The sequence below is a fragment of the Chelmon rostratus genome, chromosome 1, assembly GCF_017976325.1.
Source record: "Chelmon rostratus isolate fCheRos1 chromosome 1, fCheRos1.pri, whole genome shotgun sequence".
NCBI classification, from domain to species: domain Eukaryota; kingdom Metazoa; phylum Chordata; class Actinopteri; order Chaetodontiformes; family Chaetodontidae; genus Chelmon; species Chelmon rostratus.
Genome location: NC_055658.1, coordinates 18,990,228 through 19,006,537, shown reverse-complemented (window position 1 = coordinate 19,006,537; position 16,310 = coordinate 18,990,228). Strand labels below are relative to the sequence as shown.

Below are 16,310 nucleotides of genomic sequence, written 5' to 3'. Positions count from 1 at the left end.
ACTCTTGGTGGATCCCATATTATGGGGGAAGGGAAAAGGAAAATCGAACTTTTGGGTTAAATTTTGAAAGCTCATGCTATTGGGATGATATGATATTGGGATTACATCACATTAGTGTGGTTTTGTGGAATCCTAGTCTGCCTCCATCATAAACTAAAGGAACTAATAGGGTCCTCAACATGTGTGGGCTACTCTGCTTCCTATCCTATTGCTCCCCCAGCTGTGTTTACACATGATTCACCAGGTTAGAGAGGCGTTCACACCTGCTTTCCAGCTGACCAGGTCTGGTGGTTTGTTGTCTATAATTGGGGTGGGGACTGGGAAAGACAGATGCCTTTTGCTGGATTAGGTTACAGCTGGTCGTCTCAGACACCGGGGGTTTATGAGCAGCTTACTTTGTCAGCTGGGAGCCTCCTGACTGTCTGAGCAGAGATTTTGCTCCCCCACTAGTTTCCTTAAGAACACTCTGCTGCTGGCTAAAGAAGTAAGGAAATTGATTATTAGTTGTCATCATTATGTTCTTCCACTGCTTCATCAAATATCCCACAGGAAACACATTTTAGAAATTGATAATTGGAGTCACCCTACTGATGCTGTACACAGTCCATGAGTTTTTATTACATTTCTGTACACCTTTGAGAAATCAGTTATCAACATATCACTGGAAGATATTTTTAATTATGTATGTTCCTAAAAGATAAAATATGCAGTTTCCTCATCCTTTTACCACTCACTGTTATTACCTATAGAGCCTTCTTAACTCTGTATTCTAATGCAACTTTTCAGCCATGTTTAATCAAGAAGACTACCTGAAGGATGTGAATGTCTTCTCACTATTTCTTTCTATGATCTTGCAGGGGAGTAAATATGCTGAATGCTGAACAAAGATCTCGACCTTTAATATGCTATATGAACAAGTCACATGTACTCTGATCACAGTAGTCCATTTCTTTTTTCCTCTCATCTTTTAAAAGACACATAATTTAGCATTTCTCAAAGTCTTTCTTTTCAAGTACTTCATTGTCCTGTGCAAAACAATTACAGTGAATTACAGTGGCAATGAAATTCTTAATCCTCAGTCCCCCAATGATGCTCAAACTATATGTATAAAAAGAAAATAACTCAAGCAGAAATAAAATTCTAAGACATAATGGATAAAATAGTGCAGAAGTTAAGATATGGGAATAGAAGAGAATATATAGGCTACAAAATAAACATTACACAGTAAACAAAATCTGTAACTGTAATCTAGACAGGTTATTGAGTAGGATTTTAGACAGTGCACTAATAAACTATACTATTTACTGTTTATATAATGATCAAACAGCCTGTTTATACATAAACTAAGATTACATGGGTATACACACAATGTACGTCTTCTCACCAAATGCTCACAACATGCTAGCATGTTCTTATTGATCTGTATTGTCCAATTTTGATCCATTGTATTGTAGTTTGTTGTACTTCACTGTGTCCTCTCAATCCTGAATCTTTGTCAATATATCTGCTCGTGGATCGGTTACTCTGGTCTGGCCAATGCCGTCAGTTCACAAACATTTGCTTGCAGTTGCTAGAGAAAAGGGACATGTTAGAGGCTGGCAGGACCGCTGAACCGCGCGTCTAGTCGGGGTAACGACACCCTTTCAGAGATGGGCTACTTTGCCCAACGAGGAAGGCGACGAATTTGAACTGCGTAGCTACAACCTGGGCTCGGCGTGGTGTTTCTGGACGCTCATATGCAGGAGTTAATCAATGTTTAAAATGTGGGAGATGGTGTCGTTACCGAGAGCGAGCTCTCCCTTCCTGTCGTCTAGGACAAGATGGCAGCAATGCAGGCGAACTGTGCATGGTATGGATATATAAGTCCATAACATGTTCAGAGAAGCCCTGGATTATACTAATAGTGACTCTATGTGAAGGTAAGTGGTGGAGTGATGGTTGCCAGTGGTGATATTTGTTTTGTTAAACATCTGGAACGATACTTTAAATGTGACGTAACGTTAACACCGAGTCATAACTTAGCTACAAACTTAGCTAGCGAGCTTTTGGCTGTATAAGGTTTCAACTGCTTCAACATTAGCATCGTGCGCAGCTAGCTCTGTCAGCACTTTGCGGTAATGAATTTTCTAGTGACTAGTTTTTATTATTGTCCTGTCAGACAGCGGTATCGGTGACGTTGGTGATAATTGTGAACACGAGTGTCATGGACAGTGTAAAGTTTGTTGTTTCACTGTGGAAACGGGGACCCGTTGATCCCCTTCAAACATGTTGCTTTACTTAGATCGTTAACTATGTTAACTAACTACCGTTAGAGTCAGGAGGTTGTTTTACCATTAACATACCCTACACGGATAGTATAATCACTCTGCGAGAGGCGTAATTGACTTAGTTTACCTAGCATACATTGCTAGATAATGTTAACGGTCAGCCATAGTCATGAGACAGCCAACAACAAGTTGATAACGTTAAACCGTTAAAATGTACAGCATCACACATGCTGGACTCTACTTGGCTGTCCAGATCCACAGTAATGTCACCTGCTAACGGTACTTACCTAGAGTTTTTAAACTGTAAACAAAACTATGAAGCGGTATTTACGAGACCTCGGTGGCTCTTTTAAAATGTGGTTAATCACCGAAACTGCTTGGTGAATCCAAAAGATAACGTTATCTAGTTAATATCTTGCAAGCCCCTTTCAGGGTAGAAAACTGAGTGACCTCCCATCAAAATCTTGGGCAACGTTTTGAGTGCCTGTAGATACTGTCCAGTATTTCGGTCACATTTTCAGACCAACACAGCCAAAAAAACCCAAAGCCAATTTCTCTTCTCCCACCAACACACAGTGAAAGATAAGATGTCCAAGAATCCAATTTTTGCAGTAATGTCAAGATAATCATATTCAACGTGGTTTCAGTAACGTGGCAGGTCTTTCGAGGTCTTTTGGTGGAGGTTTTCGTCTTAAAGAGGAGGTATAGGGTAAATAGTTGATCTCTTACTGTATATGAGGGTTTCGACATTGCCACCCACCAGCAAAACAAAAGCATCCTATATGATCAGAGGCAAGATTGTTTGATTTGACCAGCTATGTTTGTGGCAGGGAACCAACATTTTCCTGGTCCCTTGGTCCCACTAAAAGTCCTGTTTTTTTTGTTTATTTTTTTGTAAAATGGTGCAACTGGAAAGAGAAATTAAAGTCTCGCGCTGTGACGCTGTAGTTAATGTACTTTCCCTGTCCTGTAAGATAGAAGTACTTCTTCTTTTGTTGCCCTGGAACTAAGGAACAACACATTGTGGGTTTTTTTGTTTTGCTTTCCTATGCTAAGATGAAAAAATCCAGTGGTACAGCACATACTGGGTGGAAGTTTTTGCTGGTTTGGCTTATGCAGCAGACATAACACCTTATTATGGTCCAAAACGTATTCTTCCCTTTTTGTAGTTACGGTTATTTTTTTGATTGTATGGCACACTATTCTATCAACAAATAGTATCAAAAGTTAGCTATTTTCCATGTTGCTTAATATCGTAAATATCCAAAAGAATAGATGGTATTCCAGTTTTACAACTTACTGTTTCTTAAAGTATGTATGGTAGTGAAGTTGCCACCAGTCAGTATCTGTGAATACTGTGAACCTTTTGAGACAACACCATGACTATAGTGCACCACAGTACTGCTATGTTTGTGTGATTCGACTTGGCAGAGATACCCCTGTCTGCTGTACATGTGCCACATTCATCAGCTTATCACTAACAAGGCCACCAAAGGAAGGTTGTGGGTGATAATGATACCAGTTATGCCAGAAGAAAGTCTGTACACAGTGTGGCCAGTAAATAAATGTGTAAACAGTGTTTTCCCTTACAGTAATACAGTAATATTGGTTGTTAATGGGGTTGGACAGGCAGTACAACTTGGCATCGTGTTGTTATTTCATTTTATGCTGTACTGATTTGCAATACATTGGGTGACTGGCCATCTGTATCGCATTGTGGCTGACGTAAAGACTGGTTTCCAGGTGATGTGACAGGAAAGTGATGAGGCACAGACACGAGGCTGTGAACAAGACAGAATGACTGAGAGTTTATGGGGAGAGTACCATGACAAGAGGATGTGAGGTAACTTATATGAATCACAAAAGTGATGGGTGGAGAAAGTCCAGTATCCCAAGAAGTAAACATCTGTTTCATAACACAGTGTATAATTACCTATATGCAGCCAGTGATCTGGTCAGAGCCCTGGATTTAAATAACAAGGTAGAAGCTTTTGTGCATAAACTGCTGAGGAAAGAATATCTGGTTTCAAGTAAAACAGCTCTGTGTTAATGACTGATTTAATTAGAAATGTATTAGTTTGTGTGACTCTTTGATCAATGTTTTCTAAACGATTTAAGTGCTTGTTGTTGCATGTAGTAATTCTGTGTGTGCAACTTGGTGACAGCTTTGTCATGTTTGATAGAGGTGATATACTTGAATGCAAAATGCATTACTTGATTTTTGAGAGAAAGCTAAACGGTCAGTGATTCACAGGTGTGTAGTCTCTTTTCATGTTTATCCATTGCTGAGACTCGAATTTCTAGTTAAATCCTGTATTTATGCATTTGTCTATTAGTGAAATTTTACCAACATCCTTTTCATGCATTTGAAATTCTGAGTTCTTCCACCGGACAGCTGGCAAATATCTAGTATTTTTCAAGCAAGAAAGACTGTTATGGGAGATGATGAGGCCTCTGCCTTCTCAATCTGTACCCACTTGTGCTTAGTTCAAATTATTTATATTTACAACTCGTACAAAAACAGTGACGTGTCAGTGCTTTTTAAAAATAATTTTGAGCAAAGAGTGCTCCATAAGGGAGTGATGTCAACATTCAGTTTAGGCGTTTATATAAATGCCATTACCATTATTGAGTAGAGGTACGATTTGTAATTTCAGAAAAACACATCCTCATATTGTGTGCTAAGTGTAATCATATTATGAGTCGACTGACTGGTACTCTTGTGGTGCTTGTAAACGGCATTCACTGGTTCTTCATCATAACAGTCAAATGTTCTGCCTGTACACACGAGCTAATCCAACAAGGAGAATACTTCTAGATGATGGTCATAAGTTCACAGTCAAAATAGCATGTGGTCACATGCTTAAGAAAATAGAGGGCCTTTTTTTTTTTCTAGTGGCCAAAGAAGATCATGTTCACAAGACACAGGCAAAGCGCCACAGTGTGCAGGGAGGTGGTGAGTCTGAGTTAAGACGGCCAGCCCTGCTTAGCTCTCAAGGGATGGCAACAGCAGGAAGTGGAGAGGGACTAAAGTAGGGGCTTTCATTTCCACTATAATATTCTGCATTTGGTATCCTCATCTGAACTGAGCAGTAGCCAGAAGACCTCATTGCATTATTGCATAAATAACCAAACATGTTCTGGGTCACATTGGGTGGATAGAATTAAAATCACGAGTAGCCAAAGTGAAACTGTTTAGATTGCTGATATTGCTAAGCAAAAATGGATGACCTAATGTTCATGTTTCTGTATTCCAAAAACCTTTGCAGAAAATCCTTGTCGCTGACCACTCTGACAACAGTCACAGCTAGAGTCTTCAAAGATTACGGAGACTGTCACTTATTGCTTAACTTAGCCAAAGATGTGGCTCTGTTTGCCAGCAAAAAAGAAACTAGTAATGCTTTGCTAAATACATGTCACCCAAAGCCTTCCTGCCACTGTTCTTCATGTTAAGATAAAAAAAAAAAAAGTTTGCTAACACAGTGGACATTGTGAAAGCAGTCTCCCGTCACAGCTGGACTAGGCCTCTGTGTTTCTGAGCACACGTTACACCTGGCTACAGGTGGTCTATGCACTAGTTTTTTAATTTACAACACACAAGGAAACATTTTGCAAAATTGTTCTAAAAAGTAGGTAACAGACTTAGTTGGATAAAGTGTTTAATGCAGTTGCATATAAGGTGTCTAAAATAAAAATAAAAGGCAGTATGCCCATTACAGTTGCAGATAACCATATAGCTTGTACTGTCTGCATTAAGACAATACAGATTACAGTAAATAATGATAATAAAAAAGGTCTAAAGTCCATGTTTATTTTGATAAGGGTTGCTAACTTTTGTTTTTCTTTTAATTTAGACTTATGAATTTGTTATATTTTATATGGACCTCTGTATTCTGTTTGCTTTTTGTACAGAAAATGAAGCTACCCAACAGAATGCATCATGACGTTGTCACACAAAAGTGTAAATGTGTTTCTTTTGATATGCTTTAGAATGGCAAACATTTATAGCTCACATGCTCCAGAGTCTAAGCTCCACTGATCACAGCAACTCTGTGTTTCATTTTTAGTTGTGAAGTCACATGGCAACATGGCCATGAATAGTTTCTTCAGTTCCTGACTGATTTGCGGTAAACAGCACACTGGTCTGGTTTTTTGTCCTATTGCTTCTCACCTATGACTGACTGTTAAAGTGCCTATTCAGCTGCCTCTTTTTGAAACAAATCATTAGTGTTTCGCCATAACTCAACATTTAACTGCACCTTCACTTTTTCAAGACAGCACAAAAAGTAAAGAATAGATATATTATGCAGGCGATTATTCACATAACAGTAATTCATGAAAACACACTGATGCATTTAAAATTGCATATTGTCTTTTCATGTTATGACACTTAAGTGGAAACATAACCTTTAATTGCAGATTGGATGATTGCATGAAATTATTTGTTTCCCAAGGGGCGAGAAAATGGGATGGGCAGGATTACTTTGTTTTGTGTTTGTTTTTCCCATACAACATGGTGTGACTATCATCACCTGTTCATCCTCTCACCTATTACTGTTATTTCTGTTTCTTGAGACACTGTTGTCAGTCAGTACCATTTGTTCATTGTGGACAGGTGTCAAGTGTTTATTTTCTTGACAATTTAATTTTGAGTGGGCTAGGGTCAGAAGTTCAGCTGTGAGCAATTACTTAGCAGTTCAAGGTTGCTGGAAAGGTTCTACAGCTTTGAAAGTAATGTGATGCCACAGGAGTAGCCTCATGGCTGACCAAGGGAGTATCTGGCTTCAGATCGTAATAATAGCAGCAGCTGCCTTTTTTTTTTGCATTGAAAACAACAACGACTTTCTACTTCACATCCTTGTGGCAGAATTTTTCTGACCATTTAATGATTGTATTTATTTGCCCTGGGAAATTTACTGATGCTCAAGTTTTGTTTTAAATTGAATTTGAGTGTTTGAGTGTTGTATAAAGCTGATATTCAAATCTAGACATCTCAATTGCTCAGTTGGTGGGAGTGGTCCAAGTGCAGAATCCCCCTGTCTAGGGATTCTGGCACCAGGCAGCATGCTCTCCATCTCCAGACCAGTCAATTAACATCTAAATTGCCCAGGAAATTGAGACAAAAGTCACAGTACAAATGTAGTATTTCATTTGGAAGTCATGAAGAATTGTAGTATGCACTATTGAATGTGGCATTGCTACAGAGAAACGTGAGAAAACATGATGCAAGTTAAATAAATGCTCAGCAATCTCAGATTTTCTATCAGCAATCTCTATTAGGAAGCACATACTTATACATAGTGCAACACAGTTCTTGGTATTAAGTAGTCCACTTTTTTGCATAATTTTAGAAATATATAGTTTAAGAAATGGTAGATGAAACATAAGTAAGACTTTTATCGACTATCGACGATTGTGGTGTGCACTTGGTTGGGACATGATTGCTACTAAGGTGACAGATACAGTGCGTCCCTGGGCTTGGCTCTGTCTGCACTTTGAGTGTCTTTCAGTAGGCTTGGCTTTTTCCTACTTGCTATTGATGGGTGCTGCCCATAACTGGGGCCTTTGTGAAGAAATCACCATGCTCCCAGTGGAAACTTTGCAACATCTACAAACACATCATGCCAGTCATGCTCTCTTCCTCCCTACTGTCTCTAAACTTTTGCCGTCACTGTTTCACCTTTGTAGAGCATGTGTATTGTTTTCTACGTCCTCCCTGTCTTTAAATATGTGCAGCGGGCGGGTATCATAGATCAATGAGCCAACAGTGAGCAATTTCGAATTTGGCACAGCCACAGACCTTGATGTTTAAAACTTAGAGAGGCACATGGCTGGCCGCAGTTATGTAATTGCAAAAGTTTGTAACTGCACATTTGTGAAGCCTGTGGAGATGATTTGTTTTGTGTCTGTCTTTAACATTTCAGTGACGTCCACAATTGACTCAAAAAGTGACCCAGAGTCACAACAAAAAAATATAAAATCATAAATCATTCATGTGAACTTCCCACACCAGTGCTGCAGCATAATTGACTTCTCCACTGTTGATCTGTGTGGTCCACAACATAGCCAAATGCACCATGCGCTGCTGTCGTGCTGTTTCTTCCTCATACCTCTGAAGACAGTAGCATATTTAGAAGTTTGTTGGCAAAGTGAGAATTGTTTGACGCATACTAGCTTACAGATCAAAACAGGAAGATAGTGTTGTAATACTGCAGTGCGTACGGTGTACTTTTTATCTGCCTCAGTGTAGATTTTTTTTAAACTCCCATTTAGGAGTCATAGTTCATAGTGCAGAAGTCATAAATTCTGCAATTCTACACACAATGGCTGTAATGAATAACAGAGGCCATCACAGGGCTCTAAATTATAGACAACATACCATAAATATACAGTAGGTATGTTTGCAACTACCCCCACAACAATTAAGCAAATCCTAACACACACTGGTCAAGAGGTGGAGTTCTACCTATTTCAGGACAAGGACAGGCAAGACATTCACTCACACATCTTCAGGTAATTTAGAGTCTCCAATTCATCCCATCTGCAAGTGTTTGGACTGTGGAAACCAGTGCTGACACAGGGATAATGCACAGCCTAGCCAGCTGCCATAACATGATAATTAGAACGCGTAAACTAACAGTCTTGTGAACACCATTACAAATCAGTTTTAGCTGTATTAGGTGTACTGTAGAATGAAGACGTTTGTAACACTGCGATTGGTTTTCAGACTGGACAGCCAGGACACTTACTTGTAGGTGGGCCAGTGTTGCCAATTTCAGTTTTCCCATGGAGCACTTCCAGTTTTGTTTTCATTTATGACCAAGGCTGCCCTTTTTAGCCCTGCTTGGGTTAATTTGATAAATTGTTTCTAACAGAGAAGATAGTAAACAATGGCACCAAACAGTAACACAGGGTGTGATAGACCAAAGAGCTGTCAAGGGAATCGGTTGACCTTATCTCGCTGCTGAGAATAGAGTCAAAGAGGTGGCTCACAGCGTTAGTGTTATCACAGCACAAGTGTGTTTTCCATCATTTATTTTTGGAGACTCTACAGTGGCACTAACACCCCAAAACCAACCCATGTATCCCTTTTAGATTTTAAGAACTGCATCTTCTTTGAATGATTTGAGGAAATTAGGTGCTAAAAATGATGATGTCGCTAGTATGACTAGCTTTTTTTATGCACAGCACTCAATATTTTATATATAATAAATATTGTATAATAAGATTTGTCTAATTTGTTTTTCATATAGGTAAACATGGTTCTGTAAATGCACTGTTAGTAAAAGTTTGGAAATCTTTGGGGACAAGCTGCTTGTATCTCAGTAAATGTGCCCCGGGATGAAAGTAGGTCACAGACTCCAGTGTGGTACACAGACAGTCAGATAAGGTCACTGTGCCAGGTTTTAAAGATGTTCGGGATCACGGAACTTGTTATTTTGTTTCACTGCTCTTTTCCTGTTGCACATAATTGAGTTTCAGAATATTTCAGCAAGATATGATGGTCTCCATGAGCATAAAGCTTTATCCTCCCACAAACACACGTGCACAGACACACACACACACACGCTTGATGGGGGGCGAGGGAAAAATAAACCATGTCTTAGGTAATTGGAAATGTGGGCCTGATGATACTTTGTGACTTTATTTTTCTCTCTTTGTCGGTCTCTTATCCTCTCTCCCTCTCTATTGGTTGCCTAGAGACCCACAGTAGGATGCATGGAAATGGCAGGAAAAGGTCAGGCAAACCTTTGAGAAGTTAGTCATCTACTGTGTGGAGGTGTTGGTGGGATTGCAGTGGATAGGGCAAAATGGTGAAGGTGTTCTCAAGTACTCCACTACAACATGTTATTTTGCCCTGATGCGTTTGACGTATGTGATTGGGGTGACGGGTGAATGGATGTTCAGGGGGCACTACTGGTAGCGATGTCTTCAAGTAGGAATAATTAAAACAACAAAATGAGATTGATTGTGTCTGTCAGTTGTTTTGGGCTAACTTAAACTCACCTTCGACCTTAAGCAAACAAAGACAGGAAAACACTCTGTGATGTGGACTGTTCTTTGGTTTTCCAACTGATGATATAACCATTTGATTTTTTTGTTTTTCACAATATGTTGTAAGTTAAAAATGAGTGTGCTGCACAACACTTTCCACCTTTCTCCAGCATATTTAATACAAAATGGCACCATTTTGTGTAACCTGCTAGTTTGTTGAGGATCCAAACTAATGACCTATTGCTTTATTCTCTTTCTCTGTAGGTATGGCCTCACAGGTCTTGGTCTACCCACCACACATTTATCAAACCCAGACAAGTGCCTTTAGCAGTGTGAAGAAACTCAAAGTTGAGCCCAGCAGCTGTGTGTACCATGAGAGGGCACACCCGCGGACTTATCTGAACAGCAGAACCCTTGGCATTGTGCACCCAACGAAACAAGCCCACTCATTTGTGCGCCGAGACTTGGCAGTGGGTGTGAAAGTGCGTGGAGGACAAGAGTACCCAGTTCAGACGGTGGTGGTGCGTGGCATACAGAGGCAACAGCCCGGTAAAAGAGGAGGAGGAGGTGGACCAGGACCAGGCCCAGGCCCAGCTGCGGCCCACCAGCAACAGGACGCAGGGGTAGTCCACTTGCAGGGCGAGGAGCAGCAACAGACAGATACAGCAAGTGGGGGCAGCAGTGGAGCAACAGGGGCAGGAGGAGGGGGAAGGGGAGAGGGCTGCAGTGGAGGAGGGGAGGGAGGTGGAGAGGAGGAGGGTGACAGAGACGAGAACTGTGGAGGTTTGAACTCAGCTGACAGCTCTCAGCGATGTGGGCTGAAACGTAAAAGTGAAGAGCTGGATAACCGAGGGAGCACCATGCAGATTGTGGAGGAACTGTCAATGTTGCCTGCCATGTTGCAAACGACGAATGTGGGGAACGCAACCATGACTGCACCTGCAGCCGTGGGAGCTGGTGGGGGGCCCTCCAAACAGGGTGTAGGACCAGGGGTTGTAGGTGCAGCAGGGGGGACGGGTGGAGGGGATGGGGATTATCAGGTAGTACAGCATGAAGTTCTGTGTTCCATGAAGAATACTTATGAAGTGCTGGATTTCTTGGGACGTGGCACTTTTGGCCAGGTTGTAAAGTGCTGGAAAAGGGGCACAGGTGAGGTAGTGGCTGTGAAGATCCTGAAGAACCACCCCTCATATGCACGGCAGGGTCAAATCGAAGTCGGCATCCTTGCTCGTCTGAGCGGGGAGAATGCAGATGAGCACAACCTGGTGCGAGCGTTTGAATGCTTCCAGCACCGCAGCCACACCTGCCTGGTGTTTGAGATGCTTGAGCAGAACCTGTACGATTTCCTGAAGCAGAATAAGTTCAGCCCGCTGCCCCTTAAAGTGATCAGACCTGTGCTACAGCAGGTAGCTACAGCTCTGAAAAAGCTGAAGAGCATGGGTCTGATTCATGCAGACCTCAAGCCGGAGAACATAATGCTGGTGGACCCAGTGAGGCAGCCCTATAGGGTGAAGGTGATAGACTTTGGCTCAGCTAGCCATGTGTCCAAAGCAGTGTGCTCCACGTACCTCCAGTCTCGGTACTATAGGTGAGTACATAAAGGGGGAAGATTTTTGACTATTTTTAACAAAACAGGTTTGACTTCAGTGTATTCAAATTAATTTCAAATTAATTTCAGTATCTGTTGGTGTCCAGACTGCCATAGTCAGGCTATAAAAATGTCCTTCCTCTAGCAAAACAAGGAAATGTCTCCCATACTGCACAACATCCTGCCTATTTAGGAGCCACATACCACAGACTCTGAAAAAATGTGACCCTTACTAGCAGACTACAGACTGACTGTGTGTCCCTCCTGCCTGGGAAAGTAGCAAAAAAAAATGTTTAAGGGTGAAGCTCCTTTGGCTTTAGGAGTTGAAAGGATTACAGAGATTATGTAATGATAGAAGAAAAATGGATACACAAATATTTGACCCTAATACAAAGTGCGAACAGTTAGATTCAATCAAGAAAGGGTGGGAGAGAAATTATTGAATGTCACTCCAAACAAAAGTATGCTGTGCCTACAGGCATGTCATGGCAGTACGTACAGTACTTTATGTTTATATTGGAAGGACGCCTGTTTTTCTGATGTTGTTGGATGTGCCCTAGGAAAACCGGCAGGACTAAGTACCTTTGACATGACGTTATAAGTGCTTTGGTTTGATTAGAAAAACAGGCCTGAAATGGCATCAACTGTTGCGTAAGAGGCAGGAGTGACCCAGTTCATTGTTTGGTTTGTACCTTTCCCTGGTTTGCATAGAGACTCTGAGATGATAAGATATATTTTGCCATTTTATGTCATTAAGTTACATAAGGATTTGTACATAAAATATGCATGCATTTATCAGTTTGTGTATGTTTCATTAAGAGTACAGGGTAAAACATTTTGGCAAAATAAATAGATGTGGAGATGTACACAATTGGTACAAACTTGAGAAGTTGTAGAGCTGCTCTGTTTTCTTACAGGATGAGATGAATATATTGCCATGTCTTTCTATTAAACCAAAAGATACCACGGCATGACATTCAGTTGGTCCCACAGAGTTTATCTAGTCAACTTTGTGTGAGGAGGGATGCTTCTTGCCACCCAGAGCTTGACATTGTTAGTCCTAGCAACTAGGATTTTGATCTCATCATGACACTATATTCTTGGTGCTCAGGCGGCATGAGCAATGGCTGTTATGTCATTTGAATTCAAACCTAGGCAGCTGGTGTACACTCGATTCAGCCAAGTCATATCATAACTGACTTACTAGCTACAGCATCATTAAACCATCCTTGGACCTTTCACAAGGCAATAGGAATGAACTGTGACATTTACCCAGTGTACATACAGTAGGGCCCTATGAAATCTGTTAAAAATTTTCCAGATTCTTTTTTAATCTTTTGAATGATATATTTTACGATTAAAGCACATTTTATCATTAGAAAGAGTGTCAAATCATGTGATGGATGAGTAAGGTTTTATCAGTTCAAGAACAAAATATTCAAAATTTAATGAATATCATTAAGCTTGATGTAACATAACATTGCACTACTTTTTTATCAAATGGATCTTATGCCAGACAGCTGCTCAAACGTGCTGAATAAGTGGGTCTGACAGAGGCTACTCTCACATTTGGGTTACGCTCCTCCTTGTTTACAATGTTTGACCAGAAGCAGACATTGCTTTTTCATCTTTTCCAACAGAATATCTAACTCTTTGCATACAGACATGACGTGGTCAAAGAACTTGCGTCTTGCATCTGCCAATGTGGTTTTGGTTGCACCTCTGAGAGTTTGTTGCAATGATGAGTTCTTGCTGATTTCGCTCTGTTTTCTCTCTCTCGCTCCCTCTACTTAAATGGTAAACTTTAGGCAGTTGATTTTGTCGTATGGATTGTTTGTGCTTTTTTTGTCTTAAACCTTGGTTTCTGAGCCAGGGAAGAAGTGAGCAGGATTTATGAGCACATTCGGGTCAGTTCTAGGCTGTTTTAATAAAAGGCATTTACACGGCATGTGAATAATTGTCACTGCCTGCAAACTGAGTCAGTGAGGCGGTATGCTCCACAGGGAATTAAAATACTGTTGATGAAAATAGATGCAAATGGGTGATTTGATGTCTGTCTGTATTTGCATTTACTGTAGATTTAGAGAAAAGACAATACTTCGGCTTCATAGTTTTATGGAAGCAGTGGAAAAATACTTACCAGTGACACGTAATTATTGCATTGCCTTTTCATCCCACACATGAATCAGTTCATCGTTTTTGTGAAATTTCTTGTATTGTTTTAAATGCACGTTGTTTCAGGAAGTTGCTCAAAATAGAAATTGGGAGGTGGGGGGGTGAATGAATGAACAATGCAGCTTCAACTCTGTTTTTCAGTTCTGTTAACTGGTCACCAGCAGTTTCTCACAGGTCTTGCATGGTGTTGTATTTTGATACAATGTACATCAGTAACATTGTTGTCTTGTGAGTCCAGAATGATACTAAGGTCTGTTTGGATAAAAATCATTTGCACCAGTATTAATTGATTTGTGTCAGAGAACCAGGCTCAGTGAAAATGTGTGCTTCACTTTTCCTTGCATGTTTAGCTACTTACAGATGGAAGACAATTCCATAAAAGGGTGACTTACGTGGCAACACATTTCATCCTGAAGTAAAAAATGACAGAAGGCACCACATACATATCACCGTCACTTGGTAGGGGTGTGTGGAGGCTTGATTGGAATTTGTTTGTTGTCAATGCACAGAAATCTGTAAAATACCTCTGCCTCTCCTGGCATATTGGACAGTAATGCTTAGTTGAGGCTTTAAGCAGAGGGGCAGTTTCCTTCCTTTATTATGAACTTCAGTAACTACTTCATTATCTAGCATCAGAACTAAAAATTTCGATTTATTTTCTGAATTATTCTTCTGTTAGAACAAAGTTGTTTTGATTACAAAACACTAGTAAATGGAAAATGGTTTGTAAAAGCAGGAGTTTGTGCCCCCTGGCAGACAGGAGTATGCAAAGCATACTGTGAGGGAACAGCGTTGCTGAGGGTAAGAGTGAAGGGTTGCTCAAAATAGCTCATGGGATGCTGGCCAGTGGGCTTTGACTTCTATAGATGGTGATGCACATAGGCAGCCAGAATGAAATAAGGACAGCTTTAAATACTAGAGAGCTCTCACTTACTTGTTCAAGGTCAATCGGCTCTAACGTCAGCTGCTTTGATTTTTATATGTCCGTTTGTGTGTTTGGGTTTGTGCGCAGTACTCAATATTTGGCAGTAATCTAAAGTGACTGGTGGACAGCTCAAATCTATCAGCCACTCAAACCAATAAGTTTAACAGATACACCAACCACTTCCTAAATTTACAAGCATTTGGCCCATGGCCCTCGTAATTTGCCATCCTGGTTTGCACAGTCAGCGTTTGTTGGAGCTTTCAGAGTGCAATTTTCTAGAAGTGGCCATTTTATACAGATACAGATTCCAGTTTGTATTTCCTTTGTTAAGCTTCTGGTTTAGTGTTTGTTGTTCAATTTTCTATTGTTTCTTATTGTGTGTTATTTTTAAAAACAACTTACAAAAGTCATTCAATCATGTTTTTCTCAATTGTGAAGCACACTGATTATATTTTAAAGCACTTCATGGCTAAACTCCCAGTTACATTGCTGAATTGCTACTTCAGATCAGTGGCCTTAAGGCTCTTCCTAAGACCTGTATCAAGATTAAATGTGACTGGGCGTTTGCAGACATTGTAGGATGGTGCATATGGAATGTCCTTTCACTTTTTAATTTACTTACAATATATAAAACATATATTGCATTAGACATGCAATAGCAATATCATAGTAGACACTTTGTGTTTGTTCCTATGCAACACTTCATATTTCCACCAGTACCTTGATGTAAACCGTAATCTGTAGTTCATTCTCCTATCCACACATGGAATATTTGAACAGAGGCTTCAACATTCACATTTTCCTCAAAAGTACTCAAGGTCTGGCATTTTTACAGAAATAGCAAGCTATACTCCGGACAGTTTTAGAAGCATGTTTTGTATGTGTGGGAACTTCTGGGCACACAAGTGTCTCCCCTTTTATGAACTGTGTACTTCTTTGGGTTTGTGGGTGAGTGTGAGTGCTCGCGCCTCAATTATGCATCCAGGTTAGTTCTCTTCATACTTTTTTTTTTTTTGCAACTTCTTGTATTTTATTAACAGGATGTAAAAATGTGTTTTTTAGTTCACTTTGATGCTTTGTCAAATCAGCATCCCTGTTGATTTTGGTCTTGGGTTGACACATTCTTTTGAACTTCATTTTGAATCTAAGACGGAGCCTACTCCCTTAAGATTTACAAGAATATCTCAAGCTTGTGCTCACATGCTAAAGGCTCATTGCTTATCACTTCAATCCAACTCCTTGTTGTGCCAATTTGTGTCATGCGACCATCATCAGGGTCCTGTGACATACACTGCTTCACATTTCCAGCAACAAATGAGTTTGCTGGTGTTACGCCAACGGTCACATTGTTTTAATACCA

The 16,310-nt window shown here is 40.4% G+C and overlaps 1 protein-coding gene across 1 annotated transcript in view; it reads left to right on the top strand.

Annotated features, from left to right (window-relative positions):
- The first annotated feature begins 1,584 nt into the window (after window positions 1–1,584).
- The window catches only part of hipk3b (homeodomain interacting protein kinase 3b), a 40,064-nt gene continuing 25,338 nt past the window's right edge, over window positions 1,585–16,310 (top strand). The window contains exons 1-2 of the mRNA XM_041957988.1: window positions 1,585–1,919; window positions 10,527–11,850. Coding sequence (XP_041813922.1) covers window positions 1,847–1,919; window positions 10,527–11,850 — 1,397 coding nt within the window. The 5' untranslated portion in view covers window positions 1,585–1,846. The remainder of the gene's footprint in view (window positions 1,920–10,526; window positions 11,851–16,310) is intronic.